Here is a 13759-nt window from a genome sequence, read left to right on the forward strand (position 1 = left end):
GAGATGTATGAAGTATTGAGGGGTGAAGTTATACGATGTCTGGGATATGTGTCAAAATATTTGAAATTGGTGATAGGAATGGGGGTGTATAAATCAAATGAGATTGGCCCTTTGTTGATAACTGTAGTGGTTGAATCATGGTTCCGTGGGGCTCATTATTCTAGTCTGTCTACTTTTATATCTTACATAATATAAAAAGATAAAATTACATGATATAGAACTTGTTTGGTCTCACCCATTAGGATGGCTACTATTAAAAACCAGAAAGTAACAAGTGTTGGTGAGTATGTGGAGAAATTGGAACCTGTGCACTGCTGGTGGGAATGTAAAATAATGCAGCCACTATGGAAAACAGGATGGCAGTTCCTCAAAAAATTAAAAATAGAATTACTGTATGATCCATCAATCCCACTTCCGGGTATGTAGCAAAAAGAATTGAAAGCAGGGTCTCGATACATGTACACATACGTTCATGACAGCATTATTCACAGTAGCCAAAAGATGGTAGCAACCCAAGTGTCCATTGATGGATGAATGGATAAACAAAATGTGGTATATACATACAGTGGAATATTATTCAGCCTTAAAAAGGAAGGGAATTCTGGGCTTCCCTGATGGCGCAGTGGTTGAGAATCTGCCTGCCAATGCAGGGGACACGGGTTCGAGCCCTGGTCTGGGAAGATCCCACATGCCGCGGAGCAACTAGGCCCGTGAGCCACAACTACTGAGCCTGTGCGACTGGAGCCTGTGCTTCACAACAAGAGAGGCCGCGATAGTGAGAGGCCCACACACCGCGATGAAGAGTGGCCCCTGCTTGCCGCAACTAGAGAAAGCCCTCGCACAGAAACGAAGACCCAACACAGCCAAAAATAAATAAATAAATAAATAAAATTAAAAAAAAAAAAAAAAGGAAGGGAATTCTGACACATGCTATAACATCAGTGAACCTCGAGGACATTATGCTGATTGATGTAAATCAGTCATAAAAGGACAAATATCCTTTTATGTGAGATCCCTAGAGTAGTCAAATTCATAAGAGACGGAAAGTAGACTTTTATTTGCCGGGGGCTGGAATGAGGACGATGGAGAATCATTGTTTAATGGGGACAGAGTTCCAGTTTTGCAGGATGAAAACGGTTCTGGAGATGAACGTACTTAATGCCATAGAGTGGTACACTTAAAAAGGTTAAGATGGTAAATTTTAAGTTGTGTATTTTACAACAATTAAAAAAATTTGGAATTTGGAGGAATAAATAGAAGGCTCCCTTTAAGCTTGGAAAAGTTGGAATTGTAGAAAATGTGATTTTGCTCCCTATGAATTCTTTTTCAGCATGTACTTAAAACTTATCAACCATAACATAAGCTCTACAGGGGGCAGGGAGTGTTGTCTTCGCTATTATTTCCTCAGCACTTAGACTACCTGGGGCCAATAAAGATGGATGGATGGGATGATGGATGGGTGGATGGATGGTGCATAGCTGGATGATGGATGGATGGACTGTGGATGGATGGATGGACGGTGGATGGATGATGGATGGACGGTGGATGGATGGATGATGGATGGATGGATGGTGGATGGATGAACGATGGATGGATGGACGGTGGATGGATGGATGGACGGTGGATGGATGGATGATGGATGAACGATGGATGGATGATGGATGGACGGTGGATGGATGGATGATGGATGAATGGATGGTGGATGGATGAACGATGGATGGATGATGGATGGGTGGACGGTGGACAGATGGGTGATGGATGGATGGACAATGGATGATGGATGGATGGACTGTGGATAGAAGGAAGGGAAAAGAAAGAAGCGCCTTTTGCTGGATTCTCCCCAGCCTGTTGTCTCTCCTTAACTCTCAGTCCAGGATGGGAACAGCTGTCCCATCAACCGTGTGCTATGGAAGCCTAGACACCAAACCACAGTCTTGGGTCAGCCCCTTCAGCCATTTACTGTTTCTTATCTTGTCCTGACATCTTTTACTGATTTCTCTGATTCCATTCTTGCCCCTTCTTGTCACCTCCACCCTGAGGCAGGTGGTCTTCCCTCAGGCGCCCCATCAGGTCTCTCCTTTGCTTCCATCTGCATTGGCTCCACCCATTCACATTGATGTAATACACATAAATTATAAAATTATAAAATACAAAAATTATAAAAAATAATTCAGATTATTTTTGAAGTCCTCAAATGATTTTAATGTGGAAGACCTTGGTTTTCCTTAAGGTGGTGGATCTAAGTCAGTGGCTCTAGGGCAGCTGGGGAGGGCATTTGCATTTTGAACTTGGGAGAAGGGCACCCAGGCTCCTCCCTGTTCCACTCTTCCTTACTCTTTGGTCTCACCTAGTGACACGCATCCTGTTCCCTGACACGTGGAACTACGGGTACCACGGGCAGGTCACCAGCCTCCCCTCATAAAATGGCACCGCTTAACACGTAGGGCTGCATGTTCATGGTAGGTGAAATGTGAATAAACACAAGCAACGTTTCACTGTACCATTAAAAAGGTTGTTCATTTGCTTAATTTAAGGATTTATTTTACACTGAAATGTGATTTTATTTTAAAAATGAACTTCATATTGATGTAATACACAAATTATAAAAAATAATTCAAATTATTTTTGAAGTCCTCAAATGATTTTAATGTGGAAAACCTTGGTTTTCCTTAAGGTGGTGGATCTAAGTCAGTGGCTCTAGGGCAGTTGGGGAGGGCGTTTGCCCCCAGTGGAGTCTTGGCAGAGTCTGGAGACATTTTTGGTTGTCACAGCTGGGGAGGTGCTACTGGCATCTAGTGGATAGAGGCCAGGGGTTCTGCTAACCATCCTGCAGTGCACAGGACGGGCCACACCTAAAAATTATCTGGCTCCAAATATCAGCGGCGCTGAGGTTGAGAAACCCTGATCTAAACAATATCTAATGCATATAGGTTTTTCCAGCACTCTGACATTAAATTTATTTGGGATTGTGATGAAGAGGCCCTTAAGACTGCTTACAGAATTTGTCTAGAGATTCTTTGGACATGTTCAGTTTTATTTATTTATTCAAAAAATATTTTATTGGAGTATAGTTGATTTACACTGTTGTGTTTCTGTTGTACAGCAAAGTAAATCAGTTATACATATATCCACTTTTTTTAAAATTCTTTTCCCACATAGGTCATTACAGAATATTGAGTAGAGTTCCCTGTGCTATACAGTAGGTCCTTATTAGTTACCTATTTTTTTTTAAATTTTTTTAAAAAATTAATTAACTAATTAATTTGTTTATCTATTTATTTATTTTTGGCTGTGTTGGGTCTTCGTTTCTGCGCGAGGGCTTTCTCTAGTTGTGGCAAGCGGGGGGCCACTCTTCATCGCGGTGCGCGGGCCTCTCACTATCGCGGCCTCTCTTGTTGCGGAGCACAGGCTCCAGTCGCGCAGGCTCAGTAGTTGTGGCTCACGGGCCTAGTTGCTCCGCAGCATGTGTGATCTTCCCAGACCAGGGCTCGAACCCGTGTCCCCTGCATTGGCAGGCAGATTCTCAACCACTGCGCCACCAGGGAAGCCCATAGTTATCTATTTTATGTATAGTAGTGTGTATATGTCGATCCCAATCTTCCAATTTATTCCCCTCCCCCATTTTCCCTCTGGTAACCATAAGTTTGTTTTTACATCTGTGACTCTATTTCTGTTTTGTAAATAAGTTCATTTGTACCATTTTTTTAGATTCCGCATATAAGTACTATCATGACATTTGTCTTTATCTGACTTACTTCACTCAGTATGACAGTCTCTGGGTCCATCCATGTTGCTGTAAATGGCATTATTTCGTTCTTTTTTATGGCTGAGTAATATTCCATTGTATATATACACCGCATCTTCTTTATTCATTCTTCTGTCAGTGGACATTTTGGTTGCTTCCATGTCCTGGCTATTGTAAATAGTGCTGCAGTGAACATTGGGGTGCATGTATCTTTTCAAATTATGGTTTTCTCCAGAGACTATTCAGTTTTAGAAAAAAATTAAGAGTAATACAAAATATATTTTACAAAGTCAGAGGAAACTAATGCTGTTTTAGCTAAAACCATTACCAGGAATGACCTCAGCTGAAAAGGAGAGCTGTGTATAAATTTCATGCAGTGTAACTTTGGTTGATTAAAAAGTGTCCTTTTTTGGTTAAAAAAAAAAAAGCCAGGTTATTTTTGGTTTGCTTTTTGTTTTACAATTAACAGTATCACTCTGTATAATGCTACTTCTCTCTTTTCTTTTGCCAAATAAAGAGGATAAAATTAGGCCAATGCAGGGTCTGAGGCTGTAGGGATTTCCTTTTGCTGTAGGTTGTATTCAGGAAGAGGATGATAGGGAGGTCGTCATGTAAACACCTCCCGAGTCTCCTAAGCTCTGGTCTTTCTGCCCTCGCAGTTATTTCTAAAACATAGCTATTGCTTATGATTAACTTATCAACAAGTATTTGTTGAACGCCCGTGTGTCAGGCATAGAGTGGGCCCTTCACTTACCTCATTTATAATCCTCCAAACAAGGTTATGGAAGGTGGTCTCATCCCCCATTTAGGATGAAGAAGTAGGCACAGGATGGTTAAATAATCTGCCCCTAGTTACAGAGGGAGTGAGAAACAGGATTTATTCATTAACTAAGTTCTTTCTGATCCCAAAGTTCCTGCCTTTTCTACCAGACCACATCGTTTCTAGCTTTTAACAGCTTCTTACTGTCTAAAGAATCGAGAGAGCCCATTGGTGTAGCACAGAAGAGGGATGCTTCCCATGTTACCCTAGAATCACAGACCAAGCCCCCCTCCAGCTGCACCTCCTTATACGCTTAGAGCCGTGCGTTCATCACAATCTTGCTAGCCCCAGAATGAGCCACATCTTTCTCTACCTTTCTACCTTATATGTATTTTTTATAACTATTTTTAAATCGAAGTATAGTTAATTTACAATGTGGTGTTAGTTTCAGGTATACAGCAAAGTGATTCAGTTATACATACATATATATGTGTGTGTGTGTGTATATATATATATATATATGTTCTTTTTCAGATTCTTTTCCATTATAAGTTATTACAAGATATTGAATATAGTTCCCTGTGCTATATAGTAGGTCCTTGTTGTTTATCTATTTTATATATAGTAGTGTGTATCTGTTAATCCCAAGCTCCTAATTTATCCCTCCCCTCTTTCCCCTGTGGTGTAACCCTAAGTTTGTTTTCTATGTCTGTGAGTCTATTTCTGTTTTATAAATAAGTTCATTTGTATAATTTTTTTAGATTCCACATATAAGCGATAGCATATGCTTGTCTTTGTCTGACTTACTTCACTTAATATGATAATCTCTAGGTTCATCTATGTTGCTGCAAGTGGCATTATTTCATTCTTTTTTATGGCTGAGTAATATTCCATTGTATATATACACCACATCTTCTTTATCCATTCACATATCCATGGACATTTAGGTTGCTTCCATGTCTTGGCTATTGTAAATAGTGACCCTGTGAACATTGATATGCCTGTATCTTTTCGAATTACAGTTTTCTCCGGATATATGCCCAGGAGTGGGATTGCTGGATCATATGGCAACTTTCTTTTTAGCTTTTTAAGAAACGCTTATATGTATTCTTATTCTGTTTAAAATACTCCCTCACCGCTGAGAAACCTCACTTACCCTTTTAGGGATGTCCCTGGGGCTGTCTCCACTTGTACTTCTGGCAGTCCCTAGAGTTGACCTCAGATATTTCCAGCTCTCTTTCCAGACACGTAGAATGGCACTTCCCCACCCTGGGGAATTTGGGTGAGGCTGTGTGACTAGTTCTGGCCATGAATTAGGAGCAAAAGTGACTTGTGTCCCTTTTGGGTGGAAGGTTCAGCTCCCACTGGGAGACCCTCCAGAGCTCTCTCTTTCCCTCTGGCAAGGGGCGTGGCCACATTTGGGATGGTGGCTCCTTGGTCATCTTGGTCCCTGCTGATTGATGAAGTTCCTGGCACACCTCATAACCCCTTAGTTGTAGCTGCATCATTTAGAATGTAGACGGTCTTTGACATGTTTGTGTTCTCCAGAGATTGTGCCTTGATTCCCCAAGAGCCCAGCACCTTGCTGTGTGCTTATGCATAGCAGGTGTTCAGGGAAGATCTCTTGGAACAAACTCCAAGTCAGTGGTGATGTGAAGCTGAAAGGACCTTTGATGTTAAGCTGCTTTGAAGAATCAGGGATGGTCTGATCTAAATAAGAGTATTCAACTGGGACAGTACTGAGAGAGTCCCAGAGAATGTATGCCTTTTTATATTTTGCTTTGGGCGCTATGAATATTTTATTATGGTTTTCGAGAAAAAAATCATCTGGAGATTTTATACGCATATAATTTAAGACACTTTTCTATACATATCATCTTTAACAAAGGGCCTGCTAACTCAGATTACATTCTGCTCCTTTGGTAAGTAAAGAGCTAGATTTTTAATCAAAGCCCGGTAATTTGCAGCATGGAATCGGAAGCACCTGTCGCCACCTAGTGTCAGTGTTCCTTAATTGCAGATTGAGGTTAAACACTGAATCTGCAAACAAAACATGTAACAGCATCTAAGATATACCAGCAAAATGCCTATAATCCCTTAAAACTAAGTCACCTGTCATTATTTATTATGATATCAATATTGGCCTGATATGACCAAGCTAAGTGTTCTGGAATGCGGACTGGCAAACTGGATTGATTATCAAGGCCACTGCACACAGGCTTTGGAACCACCTTGCCTGAGTCTGTGATTTGTGTGTCCTGGGTAAGGGGCCATCCTCTCTTTAGTCCAGAGAGTTGGGATGTACTTAGGGAGATGAAAGTTTTATATTTCAAGTTAATCCTGAAATTGACTCTTATATTCTTTTCATTTTGATTTTTAAATTGGTGGCAATTTCTAATGATTAAAGTCTACCACAGCCACCGAAACTAGCCGTGTCCTAAAATGATAGCTGTGTTCCCCAGGTATAGCCTACATTTATAGGGTTGATTACTAGCCTTGCTAATTTGATAGGGATGCATTGGATCTGTAGACTGCCTTGGCTAGTAGAGTCATTTTGACAATGTTGAATCCTCCAATCCAGGAACATGGTATGTCTCTCCATCTGTTTGTGTCATCTTCAATTTCTTTCATCAGTGTCTTTTAGTTTTCTGAGTACAGGTCTTTTGCCTCCTTAGGTAGGTTTATTCCTAGGTATTTTATTCTTTTTGATGCAATGGTAAATGGGAGTATTTCCTTAATTTCTCTTTCTGTTCTTTTGTTGTTAGTGTATAGAAATGCAACAGATTTCTGTGTATTAATTTTGTATCCAGCAACTTTACCAAATTCATTGATGAGCTCTAGTAGTTTTCTGGTAGTGTCTTCAGGATTTTCTATGTATAGTATCATGTCATCTGCAAACAGTGACAGTGTTACTTCTTCTCCAATTTGGATTCCTTTTATTTCTTTTTCTTCTTTGATTGCCGTGGCTAGAACTTCCAAAGCTATGTTGAATAGTAGTGGTGAGAGTGGACATACTTGTCTTGTTCCTGATCTTAGTGGAAATGCTTTCAGTTTTTCACCATTGAGTATGATGTTTGCTGTGGGTTTGTCATATATGGCCTTTATTATGTGGCGGTAGGTTCCCTCTGTGCCCACTTTCTGGAGAGTTTTTATCATAAATGGGTGTTGAATTTTATCAAAAGCTTTGTCTGCATCTATTGAGATGATCATATGGTTTAGCCTTTGCTATTCTGTGATTTTGGTTAATGCTATGCCATTCAAAATTTAGTTGGCTTTTTTATGATCTAGAATGTAATGAAATGAATTGGGTAAAGACTCTGAACATGGGTGACCTGCTCCTAGACTTATGGCCGGTAGTCTCATGTCTTTCTTTATGACTTTTTTTGGATGATTACAGAAACATCAGTCATTTGTTTCCATAAATGTTTTATAATGCCAATTGAATGTGATGAAATATTAAAAATATCATTTATTAAATATTTAAAAGCTCAGTCAATGGAACTGGCCAAATCTCTTCATTCTACTGTCAGCTTAAGGAGCAATTTAGAAATTTTGAGTTATAAAATTAGAATAGTGGGGAAAAATAAAAGAACGGGGACTAGCTATTCAAGTATTATTCCCCCTGAACCATTAGCTATTTTCAGCTGCAGGCCTTTCCATTAGGGTAGGCAGAAAGCCATCACAGGTTTTCTGCAGTTCGCTTTGCCTAGTATTTTTTACTTTCCTACTGGGCTAAATAAATCCACTTAGTTTAAGTCTCAGGGGTTTTATGGACTCACATATTGGAATAGTCTTCTTCAGTTTTATTTGCTGTGCTTATAATTTTATTAATAAAATCTTAAACATGAAAATAAATTGGAATTGAATACTGCCGTTAATAGTACATTATCAATAGTGAATTGAACTAATAGCCTCTGTGTTTCAAAATGAGAGATTAGTGACAAACGATGGAGGTTTTGGAGTACTTTCTTTGATGGTCTTTTTTTTTTTTTTTCCCACAACTCACACACACACACTGTATTTTATTTTTACAAGAGATAAATAAACTGACACCAAGCATTGAAAATAGATGACCACAACAAAAGCAACAGTGATTGCAATTACCAAACACGAAACACACTCGTACTATGTCATAATATTGACATTCAGTCCAGTAATCCTCCACTGTAACAGCTCCTTTACTTTTGGAGTACCTTCTTTAAAATGGCCTGTTTATCTGTATGAGGTCTGTAACTCCAGCCTCTCTCGTAGGATAGTTTACCAAGACCTGGAGAGGACGGGGACTTTCAGCAGTTAGGGAAAACATTCAGCCTGATTGCAAAGCGAGGCTCTTTTCTGTGCTCGCTGGAGCCCTCTCAGCTCAAAGGCTGCAGCCAGCTGTGTGGCCCGCGCGGAGCACTGTGCCAGTTAACTTGCCGCTGGCCTGGGCGGTATTTCTGGAGGAGAAGGGCAGGTGTACCACAACCAGCTGAACTCTCTCCACCAAATCTCTTGTCCCGGGAGCAGCTCTTGTGAGGGGAGATGTTTTCCAGAGGCACTATAAACTTCTGGCCTTTGTGACCTGGATTTGGGCTCGGCTTACTTTCCAGGCAGACCCCTCGGTATTTTGATGTATGCGATGCCTCCGGATTCTTGTCTCCTTTGCTTAGAACATCCACCTTCCAGAAACAAAAAATAAAAAAACATCTTCCCAATGTCTAAAACACCAAATCGTACCTTTTTTTTTTTTTTTTTTTTTAAATCCTCAGCACCAAAACTTTCTTCTCTATGAGAGAATTTATAAACCAGGGCACTGATTTTATTTGTACTCTACATGGGGTTCCTTATATACTCACTTACCAACTAGTTCCTGAGGAGTGAGATGCTATTGTGGCCCGAGGTACTGGGAATTAGCAGAGAACAAAGGTCACGCCCTCCCGGAATCTCTGGTTTTGTACGGGTGTGTGTGCAGGAGAAGTAACAACAACACAACCCCTTTGTGGCATCTACTGAGTGCCTGACACTGTCCTGAGCATTTTACACATGACTGGTTTGATCACACAGGAACCCACCAGGTGGGTACTGTTGCTGTCCCCAGTTTACGGATGAGGAAACTGAGGCCGAGGGAAGCCAGGTAATCTGCTCCACGTCCCAGGCTGACTGCCCGTGGTCGGGAGGAGTAGCAGAGAAAAGAAGAAGGAAGTGGGGGGCTAGAGGGCAGAGCAGCAGATGCAGTTATAATTGGAGGAGGAAACATTTGAACAGAGGTCTGAAGCGAGGGACCTTGTCAGGGCATTTGAGAGCTCAAAGCTGTTTTAATTATATTAAGATATGACTTGCCTTTTCCTCGTTTTCTCACGAGTGCGCAGCGGAGTTCTCTAGAGGCTGCATGACGCGTAATAAGCAGCCTATTGGCTGCAGGAGCGGCGGTAAGAACCCAGCTGTCTTCTGCTAAGCCAGAAGGTGAAAGGGTTTGCAAAACTATAAAACATTGCCAGTCTTCTTAGTAAACTCTGTTTTAAAATATACAGTTATTTTCATTAAAATATTATTTATGATAACTTACAATGGGTTTTTTTTTAATGACTTAATAAACACTAATATTTTTCTTGGTTTTAACTTCCAGCACAGTAAATACTGATAGATAGATGGGCCCCACCTAAGCCAAAGCCGTTTGAGGTCCTCAGTACCTTTGGTGTAGACAGGTTCTGAGAGCACAGGCTTTGAGCCACCCCCGTGTGAGAAGCGGTCCCCCGGCCACCGTGGGAAGGAAGAGTCAGTGCAGGAGGCAAGGATACTTGGCTTTTGTAGTAGATCTAAGTGGGCAGCAGAGAGGATGAGAAATGGCTGCGTCTGGGTTCATTTTGTGGGTGTGGATTTTTAAAGAATGTGGAAAAATACCCGTAACATAAAATTTCCCATTATAACCATTTTTAAGTGTGCAAGTCAGTAGTGTTGAGTTTGTTCTTTCATACTGTTGTGCAACCAACCCCTGGAACTCTTTTCATCTTGCAAAACCGAAACTCTATACCCTTTAACCAACTCCCCGTGGGTCCGGGTTTACTTTGAAGATGAAGGCAGAGGGATTTGCTCTTGGTTTGGATGCAGCATGTGTAAAATGCCTGGTGGATGCGTCATTAAGTAGAGAGATGGTAGCTTTTCTCCCCCCTTGCAGACATAGGCCTGCACACGCCTCCTCGTTTGGAATCTCACCTGTGAGCGCACTGGTCCTCCAGTAGGTCTCGAGGGAGTTAAGTGCAGGTGAGGCTCAGGTGCTTTTGACCCGCACTTTCTCCCATCATCACACAACAGCGAAAAAAGTATCTCATCATGGTCACATTGTATTAAACATGGTTAAACATTTAAATTTATTTTCAGTTACTTCTGGGTTGACTTAAACTTACGGAAGAGAATCTGGGTAGTTCATTCAAGAAATAGGCACCAACTGCGTGGAAATAAAGTTTCATAACATTCCTTTTAATCAGATCAGCTTCAGGAGTCATTCCATGCCATGGTTAATTACACATCCTGAGGTTATAATGTGAACATTCAGAAGGTGAAAGTAAAAGGAAAATTGAAAGGTTCCAACTGTGAGATGAGCCCAAAACAAGCTGGTGGAGATAGGAACCCGGGGAGGGGCTTGGTGTCCACAACCAGGGAAAGTTGCAGCACAGACCTCCCTGGGGGCAAAGCCCGGGGCAGAACGAAATGGACAGAAACTACATATTCATTTTCTCAGGTAAGCGGACTGCCAGAGCAGATGTTCTTACCTTAAAAACAAAAGTAGCAGTGCTAGTGCCTAATTGAGTAGGAAAAACACTGCTTCTCCAATTATCCACCCCAGCCCTGTGGGTTGTGGGGTGTCCCTGGTTCATAAAAGAGGAAATTGAGATCAGGAGAGGTCAGTTATATGCTCCAGGTCACACAGCAAATAACAGAGGAGAACTGGACTCTTGAGTCCAGGCTGGCCCGATCCCAAAGGGCTTTTTTTGGCTGCGCTGGGTCTTCGTTGCTGTGTGCAGGCTTTCTCTAGTTGCGGTGAGCGGGGGCTACACTTCGTTGCGGTGCACGGGCTTCTCATTGCGGTGGCTTCTCTTGTTGCGGAGCACGGGCTCTAGGCACGCGGGGGCTTCAGTAGTTGTAGCACGTGGGCTCAGTAGTTGTGGCTCGCGGGCTCTGGAGCGCAGGCTCAGTAGTTGTGGTGCACGGGCTTAGTTGCTCCGCAGCATGTGGGATCTTCCCGGAGCAGGGCTCGAACCCGTGTTTCCTGCATTGGCACGTGGATTCTTAACCATTGTGCCACCAGGGAAATCCCGAAAGGGGTTTTTTCTTGAACACTGTGTTTTCAGTCAAGTTTTTCAGAAATTTTGCATTTCATTTTCTTTTAATACCTCATATTTGTAATTTTATATTCATAAGTCTTATTTCACCTCTTTTATGTTTTTGTTTGTAATGCTAATTTTAAATAAATAATGTATTATTGTCATAAAGAAATAACATTTTAAAATTGAAGTATAGTTGATTTACAATATTAGTTTCAGGTGTATAACATAGTGGTTCAGTATTTTTTAGATTATACTCCTTTAAAGTTATTACCTAGGGACTTCTCTGATGGCACAGTGGTTAAGAGTCTGCCTGCCAATGCAGGGGACACGGGTTCGAGCCCTGGTCCGGGAAGATCCCATATGCTGTGGAGCAACTAAGCCCGTGTGCCACAACTACTGAGCCTGTGCTCTAGAGCCTGTGAGCCACAACTGCTGAGCCCGTGCTCCACAACAAGAGAAGCCACCGCAGTGAGAAGCCCATGCACCGCAACGAAGAATAGCCCCTGCTTGCCACAATTAGAGAAAGCCTGCGCGCAGCAACGAAGACCCCAAAGCAGCCAAAAATAAATAAATACATTTTAAAAAATTAGAAAAATAAAGTTATTACCTAATAATGGCTATATTTCTCTGTGCTGTACAATATATTCTTGTTGCATATCTATTTTATACGTAGTAGTTTGTCTTTAAAATTTTTTTTTTGAAGTATGGTTGATTTACAATGTGTTAGTTTCTGGTATACAGCAAAGTGATTCTGTCTTTTTATATATATAAAAAAATATATGTGTATATATATTCTTTTATATATATATTCTTTATATATTGGGTTGGCCAAAAAGTTCATTCGGGTTTTTCCATAACATCTTACAGAAAAATCCATACAAACTTTTTGTCCTACCAAACATATATTCTTTCTCAGATTCTTTTCCATTATAGTTTATTAGAAGATACTGAATATAGTGCTCTGTGCTATGCAGTAGGACCTTGTTTAGTTTGTATCTCTTAATCCAAGAAACAACATATTTTATTTGTAACTTTTCTAAGAGAGGCTAAAAACAGAGGTAGTAAGATATGATAACGTCCATAACCATCAATCTTTTTTCTTTCTTTCAATTTCTAGAGCAATTTATTTCTTATTTTTGGTTGCTTCATGGCCTCAGATAATTTCTACATCACTTTAGAATTTAGGATTTCATCCCATTTGGGCGTTGATACCAAACTTTGCCACAAAAAAAATAGTAGCGTGGCCTTCCAAACCCATGAGAGTTTTATTGTTTTAATAATGGATGTGTGTCTTCAAAAGCAGTCGAGTTGAAAATAATAATTCTAACCTGGCCTATGTCCTTTCTCCTTTTTCTGTTTTTGAACACAGTCAACAAGCACAAGCCGTGGCTGGAGCCCACGTATCACGGCTTAGTTACGGAGAGTGACAGCACCGTGCTCCTCGACCCGCCCCTGATCGCCCTGGACAAAGATGCACCTCTGCGCTTTGCAGGTACCGGCGTGTCTTTGTTCACTCCCCATGAGTTTGGGCTTGTGGGAAGCATTTCACACGTCCCCTTTGGGTTGTTTCTGAGCCTTTCTGAGAATGTCTTGATAGCTAAGGGTTGTGTGTGGCCCCCATGTACCATTTTTTTTTCCTTTTAATTTTAAGAGTTGGGCGTACCTGACCCCCCCCAAAAGCCTGTACTTGTTGAAAAGCAAAATATTTAATTGCATCGCTGCGTTCTTTGTCTGGATGTAACCAGAGAGAGAGCATCGAGACCAGTGCATCTCAGACTTTAGCATTCATGCAGAGCACAGGGATCGTGTTAAATGCAACCTTAAAAAAAAAAAAAAAAAAAAGGAAGCTTAGATACAGTGGGTCTGGGAGGACCTGGGATTCTGCCTTTCTAACCTGTTCCCTGGTGCTACTGGTCCATGCACGGCAAGGATCTAGGTAATTACGGCTCA

At 41.2% G+C, this 13759-nt stretch overlaps 1 protein-coding gene across 3 annotated transcripts in view; it reads left to right on the forward strand.

The window, feature by feature from the left end:
* The window catches only part of CLSTN1 (calsyntenin 1), a 78195-nt gene that overhangs the window by 27332 nt on the left and 37104 nt on the right, over positions 1–13759 (forward strand). For all 3 annotated transcript variants that reach the window (XM_082461154.1, XM_082461156.1, XM_082461155.1), the window contains exon 2: positions 13179–13301. In XM_082461154.1, the coding sequence (XP_082317280.1) occupies positions 13179–13301 (123 nt within the window). The remainder of the gene's footprint in view (positions 1–13178; positions 13302–13759) is intronic.

Source organism: Balaenoptera physalus (genome assembly GCF_965194825.1).
Source record: "Balaenoptera physalus genome assembly, chromosome: 1".
NCBI classification, from domain to species: domain Eukaryota; kingdom Metazoa; phylum Chordata; class Mammalia; order Artiodactyla; family Balaenopteridae; genus Balaenoptera; species Balaenoptera physalus.